The sequence below is a fragment of the Lepus europaeus genome, chromosome 8 (assembly GCF_033115175.1).
Source record: "Lepus europaeus isolate LE1 chromosome 8, mLepTim1.pri, whole genome shotgun sequence".
Taxonomy (NCBI): Eukaryota; Metazoa; Chordata; class Mammalia; order Lagomorpha; family Leporidae; genus Lepus; species Lepus europaeus.
Genome location: NC_084834.1, coordinates 109,905,575 through 109,919,925, shown reverse-complemented (window position 1 = coordinate 109,919,925; position 14,351 = coordinate 109,905,575). Strand labels below are relative to the sequence as shown.

The window sequence follows — 14,351 nt, the reverse complement described above, 5'->3', positions numbered from 1 at the left end:
TCCACAGCCTGTTCACAGAGCAGGACATAGGAAGAGACCACAGAAAATAAAGTGAAAGGCCTAGTGGTGACATAGAACATTCAAAATGATCCTGAGAGAACGTCATTAAGTGAATAAAATACTGAATACAGCTATGAAATCTGGCAAATCTGGAAACTGGCTATAGTCAAAAAACTACTTTGGCAGAGAATAATCTAAGTATAAAATGCACATGCATTTTTATTGACTTAGCCAGAAACAGAGATCCACAGACACACTATGCCTCTTCAGCAACAAAATCATCCATTAAAGAAATTCCTCTTTAGAATCCTGAGAGAAAACAGTGCTATGGAAGTAGAAATCTTTAAAGCACAAGATCTTATGATGGGCCGGCGCCATGGCTCAATAGGCTAATCCTCCACCTGCGGCGCCGGCACCCCGGGTTCTAGTCCCTGTTGGGGCGCCGGATTCTGTCCCGGTTGCCCCTCTTCCAGGCCAGCTCTCTGCTGTGGCCTGGGAATGCAGTGGAGGATGGCCCAAGTGCTTGGGCCCTGCACCCGCATGGGAGACCAGGAGAAGCACCTGGCTTCTGCCTTTGGATCAGCGCGGTGCGCCAGCCGCAGTGTGACGGCCGTGGTGGCCATTGGAGGGTGAGCCAACAGCAAAGGAAGACCTTTCTCTCTCTCTCTCTCTCTCTCTCTCTCACTGTCCACTCTGCCTGTCAAAAAAAAAAAAAAAAAGATCTTATGATGTCCAGAAAAGAATAGTCTTTTCAACAAATAGGCTAGAATGACTCTACAGTCATACAATAAAATTTAAACTTGTTTCAACAATGTAAGTGGAAATGCAAAATGGTATAGCTACATTGTGAAAATAATTTAGTACTCATTTCTTATTAAAATTAAATACATCTAGCATGACTACAATAGGTATTTATCAAAAGTGAAAATATATAGCCACATCAAAATCTGTATATAAATATGTATAGGAGCTTGGCATATGTGTAGGAGCTTGGCATTACGGAAATGTTTATATGTGGACTACGGTGGTGGATGCTTGATTATAAACTATGATTCACTATTTAATTGTGCACACAAATTTGTATATAGGGTTTCAAAAAGTTTGTGAAAAATAAAACTAAAAGATGAATTTATTTTGGGGTAAAAATTTTGAAATCCATGCATGGTGTTTTCATAACAAGCATTTTCCGTAAACTTTTTGAAGACCTTGTGTGACTGCCATACATCTACAAAGGGTGAAATTTACTTTGTGCTATATCTCAGTAAGTCTCATAAATATCTAATCATAGCTTCTGTTTAATCAGAATAAAAGAATTCTTTTCTAGCTATTCATACATTCTTTTTCCTCTAACCATTAAATAGGCAATAAAAGGTCTTTAATTAATGAGTAGTGATTCACTGCTTTGGTAAATCTATAATTAAAAAAAAAAATCTATAACAACTTTATTCATAATCACCAAAAATTGTAAATAACTCTAATGGGCTTAAATGTCAGCTGTATCTATGACACAGTGGTCTAGCCCGCCACAGTTTGTAGGGATAGAAGTGTGGCTTTGAGATGAATAAGGGTTTCCCTGGGTGTTTCTTTGGTCCACAGCGAGTTCAGTGTCAGTCTCTGTGGTGATGGTGATAGCCAGGCCCTTGTTGTTGGTGCTGAGGGAGACAAGGGTGGCTGCCCCCTCATCCTCCTGACAAGAATGAGTGATGCCAGGGCTATGTCACCAATTGCTGTAGCTCTAGGACTGTGTGATATATACGGATGGACCATTCCTCACGTAATGCTAAGAGAATCCAGTGGGTGCTGTGGCTTAAAATACCAGCAGCCCTAGTCTTAGGACTGGCAGATCTGAACTGAATGAAGCCTGTTCCAGTACTACAGAGTGACTACAGGAGATTTTACTCTGGAAGGTTTAAATCCAGAGAGGTGGAATGATGTAGGCTCCCTATTTCTACTGGGTAGATTTCAGTGGCACCAAACAATTTAGAACAGGTTGTTTACAGTCCTGGTGTTGCAGGGTATAGTGGGGTCCTTTCCCAGATTTCAGAGGCTGGGTATAGATTTTTTTGTGGGCTGTTCTTGGTGTTAGCCCCCAAAAGCTAAGGTGAATCCCCCTTGCTCCTATATGCTGCATTGAATGTAGCTCTGGGGCTAATGCTCAGAAACCCCTGCAGTTGCAGGATGTATGAGATTTGTGCTTTACCCCTGACACTGCCCTGACTCTGACTCTGGAAGGAGCAGAGTACTGGCATGCTGTGTCACTTTTTCACTGTCACATATGGCATTCTGCCAGAGTTGGGAAGGGGAAGGAAGCAAGGTAGTTTCCCTGCTGCAAGCCTTGTAGTCAGCCCTCCAGGTTTTAGTAAACATCAATCTGTGACTTTGGAATTCCCTCAGACAAAACTTTGAGCCGTAGAGCACGTGGTAATTTCTTCCTGCTTTGACGTAAGACAACGGCTCACACTCGACCTCTGGCTGCACAGTGCCTGGCTGCAGTGACGTCTCAGTCTTGTCTTCTCTTTTCCTGTGGAGTCTTTGCTGTTTTTGTTTTTCACTTCTTCACCAAAAATTTCCATCTGTCAGCTCCCTGGAAACTCAATAATCCCTTTGTTCTTTTCATATCCCAGAGCAGCTTAGTGTGGCTATAAGCTATTCAGCCATACTGGATCCATCTAATATTTCTTTGTTTTTATCATGTAAGTGTGAAATTAAAGCTTCCCCCTCATCTTTTATGCAAGAACAGAAACAATAAAAGTCTGAAGGAATTGTGCATATACTGCTATTTTGACATCTGCAAAAATGGAACTGTTGGCTGGCAGACACTGGCAGCACATGAAAAAACTATTTTCTAAGTGATATGTATCAATTCAAAACTGATATACAAATCTGAATTAGCCAATGTGACTGTATAATGTATAAAAGAGGGGATTACAGGAAAGCTGATAACTTTATACAGTGGATTCTAGTGGGTTAAAAAATTAAATGAAAAATTAAATGAAATAGAAAGGGAAGAAAAATAATAATACCAATCATAAAACCACAGCAATAGTAAACAGCAATTACTATATGTCACACAGTACTCGAATTGCTTTACAAAAGCCAGTTATTTAATAAATCATTTAATGCTCACAAAAATGCTAAGTGGTAGGCTAGTCAAATTTTATACATTTATAAACTAAACCAAATAAAATGACACATGTTCTCTAATGTCACAGAGTCAATAAGCAGCAAAGCTAAGAATTGAAGCAAAGAATGTTAGTATTTAGACCGTTTATATGCTACAAATGTTTTACAGCCATAACTTTGAATATTCACCTTTTCTTCCAAGGTTTCACTTATGGATGTTGCCAGTTTCAACAACTCTTCTGAATCTTGTTGGCATCTATGATTCAAATCAAAACACCCCAATTTCAATTTTCATAAAAAGGTCATATTCAAAACTAAAATTTAAGAAATATCAAAGAACGTGGAATTTTGCCTGCAATCAGCACTGACTTAAAGATAACTGGCTTAAGAATTTGTTTCCTCAAAGTCATGCTCAGTTAAGTACATTTTATAAATAAGATTTAGTTTTAAAAATGCAAGGCAAAAATCTTATGTATTGCTGACTGAATAGGATAGAAGTTAAAAATAAATTTTATTATGGGCTAATAATATAATTCTCAAATTGTTTTAAGAAGCTGTAGTTTTTACAGCTTCAAAATGAGAAATTCACATCTACTATGATTTCATTTTTACAAACCGATCTCTTCACTCCTACCATAAATAATACAGAAAATTATAATAAATGTTTAAATTTTGGTGTCTATTGGACCTGTAACTTTTACTTTTTGAAAAAAAAAATCTGTTTTTGAAAAAACTGGTCTTAAAGGAAAACGTTATTTTTTAAAATTTTTGACTTATTTATTTGAAAGGCAGACAGAAGAGAGACAAGAGAAAGAGAGTGAGCAAGTGCATACTCCATCTACTGGTTTACTCCTTATATACTTGTAACAGATGGGGCTAGAGATAGGAGTAGGGAGTTAAACCTGAGTATTCTAATGTGGGACTTGAGTGCTTTAATGATTGCTTTAACTTCTATGCTAAGTATCTATTCTGAAAATATTTATTTTTAAACAAAAATATTACCCAATATTTGGCTTCCGACTATAGTTCTCCTGAAACTGGTCCAAGGCAAGCATAGCTGTGTGAATCTGTAGAGGTGCCTATTAAAAACATTAAAAATTGGTCAACATTTAATGAGTGCTAAAAACTTTTCAAATGTTGTTTAATTCAGTCTTCAGAATAAATTTATTAGCTTCCTAGTATTATTTTCTCCACTTAATAGATCAGAAAACTGAAGTACAAAGAAATTAATGATTTGACTTCAAGGCCCTAAACGTATATTTAAGCTAAAGCTCCAAATTTCAACTCCAGGTGGTTATGACTAGTGTTTACTAGGTTATCCAAATGAAACTTGGAGCCATACCAACTGAACAACAATAACAAAATATTTATACAAGATCACTTAACTTATTTTTTAAGTAACATTTAAAAAAGTTAGAATCTTTTCGTGTTCAAAATTTTGAAAAAAATGGAATTAAAAGTAAGTTTATATAGATACAAAAAATTTTGAAATCCATATATAGTTTTTCTACAATATGCAATTTCCATGAGCCTTTTGAAGTCCTCTTATACATTTACTGTTACAAAATTATGATACTCAGTGATTAAAAAAATCCCTGAATATATGTTTTAAGGTTGCTTCTTTTTGTAAGAAACAAATGTTATATAAAAACATATGATTCAGAAAACCATTTAATACCATGGTAAAATTATTATAATAATCTTTATCAAAACAAGAGAATTATAAAACTTTCCACTTTTTATTCCAATTTTTTTCATGATACAAATTCTTTTTATTTTTTCGAAGTCAACTTTATATGGCCTTTATTAAAAAAACTTAATAGTAAAGTATATAGATAGTTATTTAATTTTAACTAAGTAGTCATTTATCAACTTCCACTCCCCATTCTGCTACCTTTCTCAAAACCAAAGTGTTTGTTTACCTCAGGTTTGCTAAAATCTGCAATAAGGCATTTTGGATGCTTTATCTGCCTCTCCAATGGCTCCTAATTTAGGAAAAAAAAAATAATTTAGAGCAAGTAAATGATAACATGTTATATGTCAGTGCAGTAAAATCAATGGATCCCGGCCAAAGGTCAGAAATTGTTAAGGTTGCATTTATTATGTTTTTATAAAAATTAAAATAGCTACAATTGTCCTTTATTTTATTACATTTAACAAAAAGTAAGTGCAGTGAAACCTACTCCATATAATAAATGAGAATAACTAGTAAAGCTATTCATAGCATACTAAAAAAGTTTTAATATAAAAGCTAGCTTATTTTACTGATAATAAGTTTATCAAGGTTTGTTATATTTGACAAAGCTTGAATAGATATTAAAGTTAAAATTTTCTTTGTCGAACAAAGAACACAAAGTCAAAACAAACAAAAATTTACAAAACAAAATCTCAAAAGAACCACTCAATATACAATTATTTGAGGCATAAACTATCCAACTAAAAACTGGGGACAGGGCAAGAGGAGGTATGAAAAGACACATCTGACTAGTTGTACTATTTTAATTTATTGTTCTAACTTTGGCTTGAACAAAGCCTTTTGTAGAGTTGCTAACACATCTGAAAAGAAAAGGCAATCAAACCAAAACCTTGAGAACTTGCAAGTAAAAACAGTATGTGTTAGCTCACAAAATACTCAGAAGTGGCCTAAGGATTTAAGCACTACGTCTCTTATACCTAACATTGTCTCCATAATCTTTCTTTTATTAGAATTATTTTATTTAATTGAAAGACAGAGTTACAGAGAGAGGTGGAGCCAGATAGAGGTCTTCCATTTAATACCATGGTAAAATTATTATAATCATCTTTATCAAATTAAGAGAATTATAAAACTTTCCCCTATTATTCTAATTTTTTTTTCATGGTACAAATTCTTTTTATTTCTTGGGAGTCAACTTTATATGGACTTTATTAAAAAAACTTAATAGTAAAGTATATACATATTTATATAGTTCACGCCCCAGATGATCGCCAATGGTCAGAGCTGAACTGATCTGAAGCCAGGAGACAGGAGTTTCTTCAGTGTCTCTTGTGTGGGTGCAGGGGCGAAAGGAGTTGGGCCATCTTCTACTGCTTTCCCAGTCCTTACAAGAGAGCTTGATCGGAAGAGGAGCATCCGGGACTCGAACTGGCACCCATATGGGATGCCCGTGCTGCAGGCCAGGGCTTTAACCCACTGTACCACAGCGCCGGCCCCATCCATAATCTTCCTATTCAGCTACTTATATTTTCCTTAAAATGCCAGGATTTATAAAAATTATTTTATATTTTCACATTCACTGTTCTATGAAATGTAAAAGATTGAAATTTGAGAATCTGGATTGACAGGTATAATTTAAAAAATTTCTCTTTTATTCCAAAAGTAACTGAATTATAAAGCAAAACAAACCTTTCTAAATCTTCTAAATGTATATTAATTTTATCTCTTGGGAAATACATTAAGAATAATCGACTCTGATGATTTAGGGAGATAAATAATTCCTTTTTGGCATACTCACATACCTCAAGTATCTGTACATGGTATTTTAAGTAAAGAAGACTTATAAATTGTTTCATAGATATCAGTTGATTGCCTTAAATTCCACTTTCCTCAAAGTGGATGCAAGTTAAAAATAAATCTGTCAGTCTTTAAATTAACAGGTTGTTTATATCATTATTCTTTTCTCCATTGCCATTTTTTCTGTAAACAAATATTATTAAGTCAATAAAAAATACTTACAAAGTAAAACATTTTAGGAGTTTTCACTTGGACAGCTATGCCACCATGTAAATATGGTTCTAGTTCTGTAGTGTCACAAATGCTAAAAGAAAATGGTGATACCACTGGAAAAAAACAAATGTCATTAAACAAAGATATAGATATTCAAAATTGAAGATTTATTGTTGTAAAGATTTTAATTTTCCCTAATTTACAAAACTCAGAAAATTCTAGCATTTTTTTCTTTTATTAGAAGAGATCAGAATGTGGAAAGCTAGGCAGTATTTCCTGCAACATCAACTGTAAGACTTAAAAATATCCAAGAAAATTCAAGAGAAAGAAAGAGTGCTGAGAGGTGCTCATTGTTAGAAATTCAAATTCATTTACACTAATTATATTTAATAATTAATACAGTACAGTACTGGCTCATGAGGAGACATATGGAACTGGGAATTCAGAAACAGAGCCAAGTACACAAGGGAACAATAAAGGTGGTAACTCAAACAATGAGGAAAGAGAAATTATTCACTAAATCCTGGGGAGAAAAAGCCATTGGAGAAAATAATCTACATAGATAATAGTTTAAATGCTAAAAAAAAAAAAAGATGCCAAAAACTTTTTAGATAAAAAACACAGGAGAAAAATTCCTTTAAAACTTTGGCAGGAGGAAGGGTTTTCTAAGTAACACTGAAAATAAAAGCCATGAAATTGAAAATTTTAATTAAATAAAATTATATGATCCAAACAGATCATGAGCAAAAATCAAAAGATAAATGTCAAGTTGGAAAATTACAAGCAATTTACATTTAAAAAACTGGCAAACATGTTTTAAATATGAGAACTTCCTAGAAGTAGTTAAGAAAAGGATCAGCAGCTCAACAGGAAAGTGGAAAGGATGAAATGTTCAACATTAAAGAAAATAAATTGCTATGAAACTTTCATTTCATTCATAATGAAAAATGCAAATTATAATTATACTGATAATATTTTCACCCATACCATGAAGTATAAAGTAGTCATTAAAAAAATGCTCTGCAACTACAGATGTGAAAAGATCACCAAGAACTAATAACTTCAAAATGTCCATACTACCCAAAGCAATTTACAGATTCAATGTGATCCCAATCAAAATACCAATGACATTCTTCTCAGATCTAGAAAAAATGACACAAAAACAAAGCCGGAGGCATCACGATATCAGATTTCTAGACATACTCATGGCAGTTATAATCAAAACAGCCTATTACTGACACAAAAATAGACATGTAGACCAATGGAACAGAATGAAACCCCAGCAATTAATCTATGTATCTACAATCATTCCCTGGAGAAGGATGAGTCTCATCAACATACAGTGCCAGGAAAATTAGATCTTCATGTGCAGAAGTATGAAGTAAGATTCCTTCCTTACACCTCATACAAAAAGTAACTCTAATTGTATTGAAGATCTAAATCTATGACTTGACATCATCAAATTACAAGAGGAAAATACTGGGGAAACCCTGCAAGATACTGGCATAGACAGACTTCTTGGAAAAGACCTCAGAAGCATAGGCAATAAAACCAAAATTGGATGAATGGATTACATCAAGCTGAGAAACTTCTGCATTGCAAAGGAAGCACTCAACAAAGAGGCAACCAATGGAATGGGAGAAATATTTGCAAACTATGTAACTGATCAAGGATTAATATCCACAATATATAAAGAGCTCAAGAAACTTTACAACAACAAAGCAAACAATCCAATTAAGAAATGGGTAAAGGACATGAACAGGCATTTTTCAAAAGCTGAAATTCAAATGACACATGGAAAAGATACTCAGAATCACTAGTCATCAGGGAAATGCAAATAAAAATCACAAGGAGGGTTCACTTCACCCCAGTTAAAACAGCTCTCATACAGAAGTCAAAAAACAATAAATGTTAGCAAGAATGTGGGGAAAAAGGTACCCTAATCCACTGCTGGTAGGAATGTAAACTAGTACAACATTTATGGAAGACAGAATGTATATTCCTCAAAAAGCTGAAAACATATCTACCATATGACCCAGGCATCCCACTCTAAGGAATTTTACCAAGTGAAATATCACCAGCATATGAAAGAGTTACCTGTACCCTATGTTTATTACAGCTCAATACACAATAGCTAAGACAGGAATCAACCCAGATGTCTACCAACTGCTAACTGGATAAAAAAATGTGGTATATATACACTATGGAATAATAGTAATAAAAAAGAATGAAATCCTGTCATTTGTAACAAAATGGATGCGACCGGAAATGATTATGTTTAGTGAAGTAAGTCAATCCCCAAAAGACAAATATATGTGTTCCTTCATTTGTGGTAAGCAATATACAGAATATAAAAAATGTATATGAGTGAAACTGATATTTTGAAATTTGATTATTTATAGTCCTTGATTACACTCTTGAGGAACAGTGGTTTTTCTACTTACTACTTGTTGAATTCTTTATTAAGTGGAGGGTTAAGCTTATGATTTTAAAATAATCTGAAAGCACATCATTGTAAAAATTTGAAGAAAAAATAAGGAAGGAAGAAGGAGGTTGGAATGGGAAGTGTTATTACGCTCTTAAATCTATATGAATGAAATACATTTGTTCACCTTAAATAAATAAAAAAATTTAAGAAAAAATAAAAAAAGCAAAGGGCAGCCTTATGTATAATATACTTCCTTCTGAATAAGAAAAATAATGAACTCCTGGAAGGATATTCAATAAACTAAAAAAGTGAATACAGGTGGTGACTGGGTGAGAATTAAGGATAAACTTTTCACTATAAACATTTACCCTTTCTGAAAGCAGTGGAAGATGGCCAAGTACTAAGGCCTCGAACCTGGGAGACCTGGCTCCTGGCTTCAGTTCAGCTCAGCTCCGGCCATTGTGACCATTAGGGGAGTGACTGATGGAAGACCTTTCTCTCTGTCTCCCCATTTCTCTGTCTGTAACTCTGCCACTCAGAGAAATAAATACATCTTACAAAAAAAATTTACCCTTTGCTATTTTTCATTTTATTTAAAAAAATAAATTAAAAATGTAAAAAAAAAAAAAAACCCACCACCAGTAAGCTTTCTCCCCTCCCTTAATACGTAAAAACCAATATAGAAAAGCTGAACTGAGTGAATACCAAACTTAGCTGCTATTATTTCTGGAGAGCAGTGGAAATCTGATGATTCTTTTTTTTTTTTTTTTTTTTAAGATTTATTTATTTGAAAAATGGAGTTACAGAGAGAGGTAGAGACAGAGAGAGAGGTTTTCCATTCACTGGTTCACTCCCTAGATGGCTGCAACAGCCGGAGCTGCGCTGATTTGAAGCCAGGAGCTTCTTCTGGGTCTCCCAAGTGGGTGCAGGGGTCCAAGAACTTGGGCCATCTTCTACTGCTTTCCCAGACCATAGCAGAGAGCTGGATCAGAAGAGGAGCAGCCAGGACTAGAACCGGCACCCATATGGGATGCCTGCACTTCAGGCCAGGGCATTAACCCACTGTGCCACAGCGACGGCCCCTTATGACTCATTTTTAATCCTACTTAAACATACACTAGGTTACTTTGAAAGGATCAACTATAATATATTTTGTTGCAAAAAATTTTTTTGAAATCTAGGCATAGTTTTTTTTTCCCATGATGTATATTTTCCAATGATATTTAAAAATATGGATATTATTTAAAAATATTTATTCAATTTTATTTATTTGAAAGGTAGTGATATAGAGTGAGAGGTAGAAAGAGAGAAAAAGCCAGCTGCCAGCTTCCATCCATTGGTTCACTCCCTAAATGGACACAATGGTCATGGCTGGGTGAGGCTGAAGTCAGAAACCAGGAGCTAGGAATTGTATCTGGGTTTCCCAACGTGGGTGGCAAGCACTCCAGTACCTGAGCTATCATCTGTTGCTCCTAGGTACATTAGCAGGAAGGTGGATCAGAAACAAAGGAGGGATTCAATCCCAGGCAACACAAAATAGAAATCCCAAGTAGCAGCTTAAACCACTGAACTACCATGTCTGCCTCTCCATGAACTTCTTGAAGCCTATTTATACACAAATACACACACACACAAAGTAATCATGTATTATTTTAGCTATGTAACAATGCTTTTTTATATAACACAAAATTACCATAAAGTACCAATTAATAAACATTAAGGAAAAAAAACTTCATAAATAGCTACTCTATTTAAAGAAAACTACCACCACTCTCCTATCAAAAGACTTTTCCGTAAAAATTATGGATTTAAAAAAAAAATCTTGGCTGGCGCTGAGGCTCACTAGACTAATCCTCTGCCTGCGGCGCTGGCACCCTGGGTTCTAGCCATGGTTGGGGCACCGGAGTCTGTCCCGGTTGCTCCTCTTCCAGTCCAGCTCTCTGCTGTGGCCCGGGAGTGCAGTGGAGGATGGCCCAGGTCCTTGGGCCCTGCACCCGCATGGGAGACCAAGAGGAAGCACCTGGCTCCTGGCTTCGGATCGGTGCAGCGCCACTTGGGGGCCACACAGCGGCCACTTGCAGGGTGAACCAACAGAAAAAGGAAGACCTTTCTCTCTGTCTCTCTCTCACTGTCTCTGTCAAAAAAAAAAAGAATTAAAAAAAATCTTTATTTCTTGACATCCACTAACTCTTCTTTTTTTAGGTAGTTTCAAGATTCTGATCTATCACCACAAGCTACTATTGCACAACCCCAAAATAACAAAGGATAATCCTATATGATTAGTCAATTTTCACAGTAATAAATTCTTTAAGATGAATGATCTGAACTTGTATTTAAGATATTTAAATACAGTTAGGAAATAAAATCAGCCTTATTATCAAAGATGCTTAAGTATGATTCATTGATAGAGTTCACAACTTGAACTAATTTCTATTTTTCTGAATGATACACTTTTGTACTTATTTTTAAAAAGGGAATTCATTAATGTGTACACTAGTTACATAATTATATTTAAAATGCCCTAAGAATGAAACTGAATCAGTCTCCCTTGAATAGGTATAAACATGCCATACAGTTGAGTTTCAGGTCTTCTAGCACGGTCTTTAATTCTTAAACATAGATGGAAGAAAAACATAAACAATACAGATTAATGCACAAACTTTTTATCACTAAGTTAAAATAAGCTCTATACAATGTCTGGTAGCCTTCCATTTTTAAAAATGTTTCCTGGCCTTTGCACCATTCCTCTCTTTTGGACAATAATTTCATAATAGTACACTGAAGAAACATGTCTTAAACATCTGGCCGGCCAGCGCCGCGGCTCAGTAGGCTAATCCTCCGCCTTGCGGCGCCGGCACACCGGGTTCTAGTCCCAGTCGGGGCACCGATCCTGTCCCGGTTGCCCCTCTTCCAGGCCAGCTCTCTGCTGTGGCCAGGGAGTGCAGTGGAGGATGGCCCAAGTCCTTGGGCCCTGCACCCCATGGGAGACCAGGATAAGCACCTGGCTCCTGCCATCGGAACACCGCGGTGCGCCGGCTGCAGCGCGCCTACCACAGCGGCCATTGGAGGGTGAACCAAGGGCAAAAAGGAAGACCTTTCTCTCTGTCTCCTCTACTGTCCACTCTGCCTGTCAAACAAAAAAACAAAAAAAAAACAACAACAAAAAAAACAAAACATCTGGCCAACAAATCTACAATATAACTATGGGTTATAACTTGTGTTTTAAACACTTAAGTCTGTAAACTATGAATAAGTTGATGTTGTGTTCTCAATACTGAGTACAGTACAGCGTCTGCACTATGAGTGTGTTGAATAATGAATAAGTATAAATGAATTAATAAAACATACCAGTTATTTGTTGTGTCGATCCATTTAAACCTGTCATTCCATTAATTTCTCGAAATGTTAGGAACTGTCCTGTCTCAAGTTTGTGAGGATGATTTTCAAGGCAAGTGACAATGCCAGGATTAGCCTAAAAAGAAAAGTAGTCCATTAAAAAACAAGTTTATGTATTCTTTTTATTTTATTTTTAAATATTTTAAAGGCATAGAGAGAGAGGGAGAGGGAGAGGGAAAGAGGGAGGGGGGAGAGAGGGAGAGAGAGAGAGAGAGAGAGAGAGAGAGAGAGAGAATCTTCCATGTGCTGGTTCACTCCCCAATTGGCAACAATGGCCAGGGCTGGGCCAGGTCAAAGCCAGGAGCAGGAGCTTCTTATGGGCCTCACACATGGGTGCAGGGGCTCAAGAAGAGTTGGGCCAACCTCTGTTGGTTTCCCAGGTGCATTAGCAGGGGGCTGGATTGGAAGTGGAGTAGCTGGGACTTGAGCTGGTGCCCAAATGGGATGCCAGGGTTGCAGGAAGTGGTTAATCTGCTGTACCACAATGCCTATCCCAAGTTTAGTATTCTTTTAGTAAAAATTCCAAATCTCAAACAAAAATGATGATGTTATCCTAAGATTCTCAAAACTAAAATTCTAAGCCATTCTTTCTCTCCTTTGGTTAAAGCAAGCCCTTAAAAAATTATACAAAACAAGGACCAATTTATTACTATGTATTTTTATTTGTTTTTATTTGAAAGGCAGAGAAAGAAACAGAAGGAAATCTTCCATCTACTGGTTCACTCCCCAAAGGCCCTCAACAGCCAGGCTGAATCAAGAACTCAGAGTCTGCTGCCAAGGTGTCAGGGCCCAAACTACTTTTGAGCAATCATCTGCTGCTTCACAGGGTGTGCAGAAAGCTGGAATGGGAAGTAGGGCTGAGATTTCAGGCACTCCTATATGGAGAATCTTAAGAGCTACACCAAATGCTCATCTGATATTACTGTATTTTTTAAATGGATGTTGAAAATAAAATTTCTGGGCTGGCACCGTGGCTCAATAGGCTAATACTCCGCCTGCGGCGCTGGCACACCGGGTTCTAGTCCTGGTTGGGGCGCCAGATTCTGTCCCGGTCGCCCCTCTTCCAGGCCAGCTCTCTGCTGTGGCCCAGGAGTGCAGCGGAGGATGGCCCAAGAGCTTGGGCCCTGCACCCGCATGGGAGACCAGGATAAGCACCTGGCTCCTGGCTTCGGATCAGTGAGATGCGCCGGCCGCGGCGGCCATTGGAGGGTGAACCAACGGCAAAGGAACACCTGTCTCTCTCTCTCTCACTGTCCACTCTGCCTGTCAAAAAAAAAAAAAAAAAAAAAAAGAAAATTTCTATTAGGTAGGATATGCTGGGGAGCTGAAATATTTCAAAGATTCGAAGACTCTTGAAACTTTTAATAAAAAAGCATTCAATGGGGGCTGCCACTGTGGTGTTGCAGGTTTAAATCTCTGCCTGCAGTGCCAGCATCCCACATGGGCACCAGTTCGAGTTCCAGCTGTTTCACTTCCAATCCAGCTCCCTTTAATGTTCCTGGGAAAGCAGCAAAAGATGGTCCATGTTCTTCAGCTCCTGCACCCATGTGGGAGATCAGGAAGAAGCTCCTGGATGCTGGCTTTGCACAGGCCCAGGTCTGGCTGTTGCAGCCATTTGGGGAGTGAACCAGTAGATGGGAGATCTCTTTCTCTCTCTCTCTCTCTCTGCCTCACTGTAACTCTGCCTTTCAAATAAAT

At 36.9% G+C, this 14,351-nt stretch overlaps 1 protein-coding gene across 3 annotated transcripts in view; it reads right to left on the bottom strand.

Moving 5' to 3' along the window:
• The window catches only part of UBA6 (ubiquitin like modifier activating enzyme 6), a 94,189-nt gene that overhangs the window by 43,712 nt on the left and 36,126 nt on the right, over positions 1-14,351 (bottom strand). For all 3 annotated transcript variants that reach the window (XM_062198779.1, XM_062198780.1, XM_062198783.1), the window contains 5 exons: positions 12,606-12,729; positions 6,839-6,942; positions 5,046-5,108; positions 4,126-4,202; positions 3,313-3,379 (listed from right to left, as the gene is read on the bottom strand). In XM_062198779.1, the coding sequence (XP_062054763.1) occupies positions 3,313-3,379; positions 4,126-4,202; positions 5,046-5,108; positions 6,839-6,942; positions 12,606-12,729 (435 nt within the window). The remainder of the gene's footprint in view (positions 1-3,312; positions 3,380-4,125; positions 4,203-5,045; positions 5,109-6,838; positions 6,943-12,605; positions 12,730-14,351) is intronic.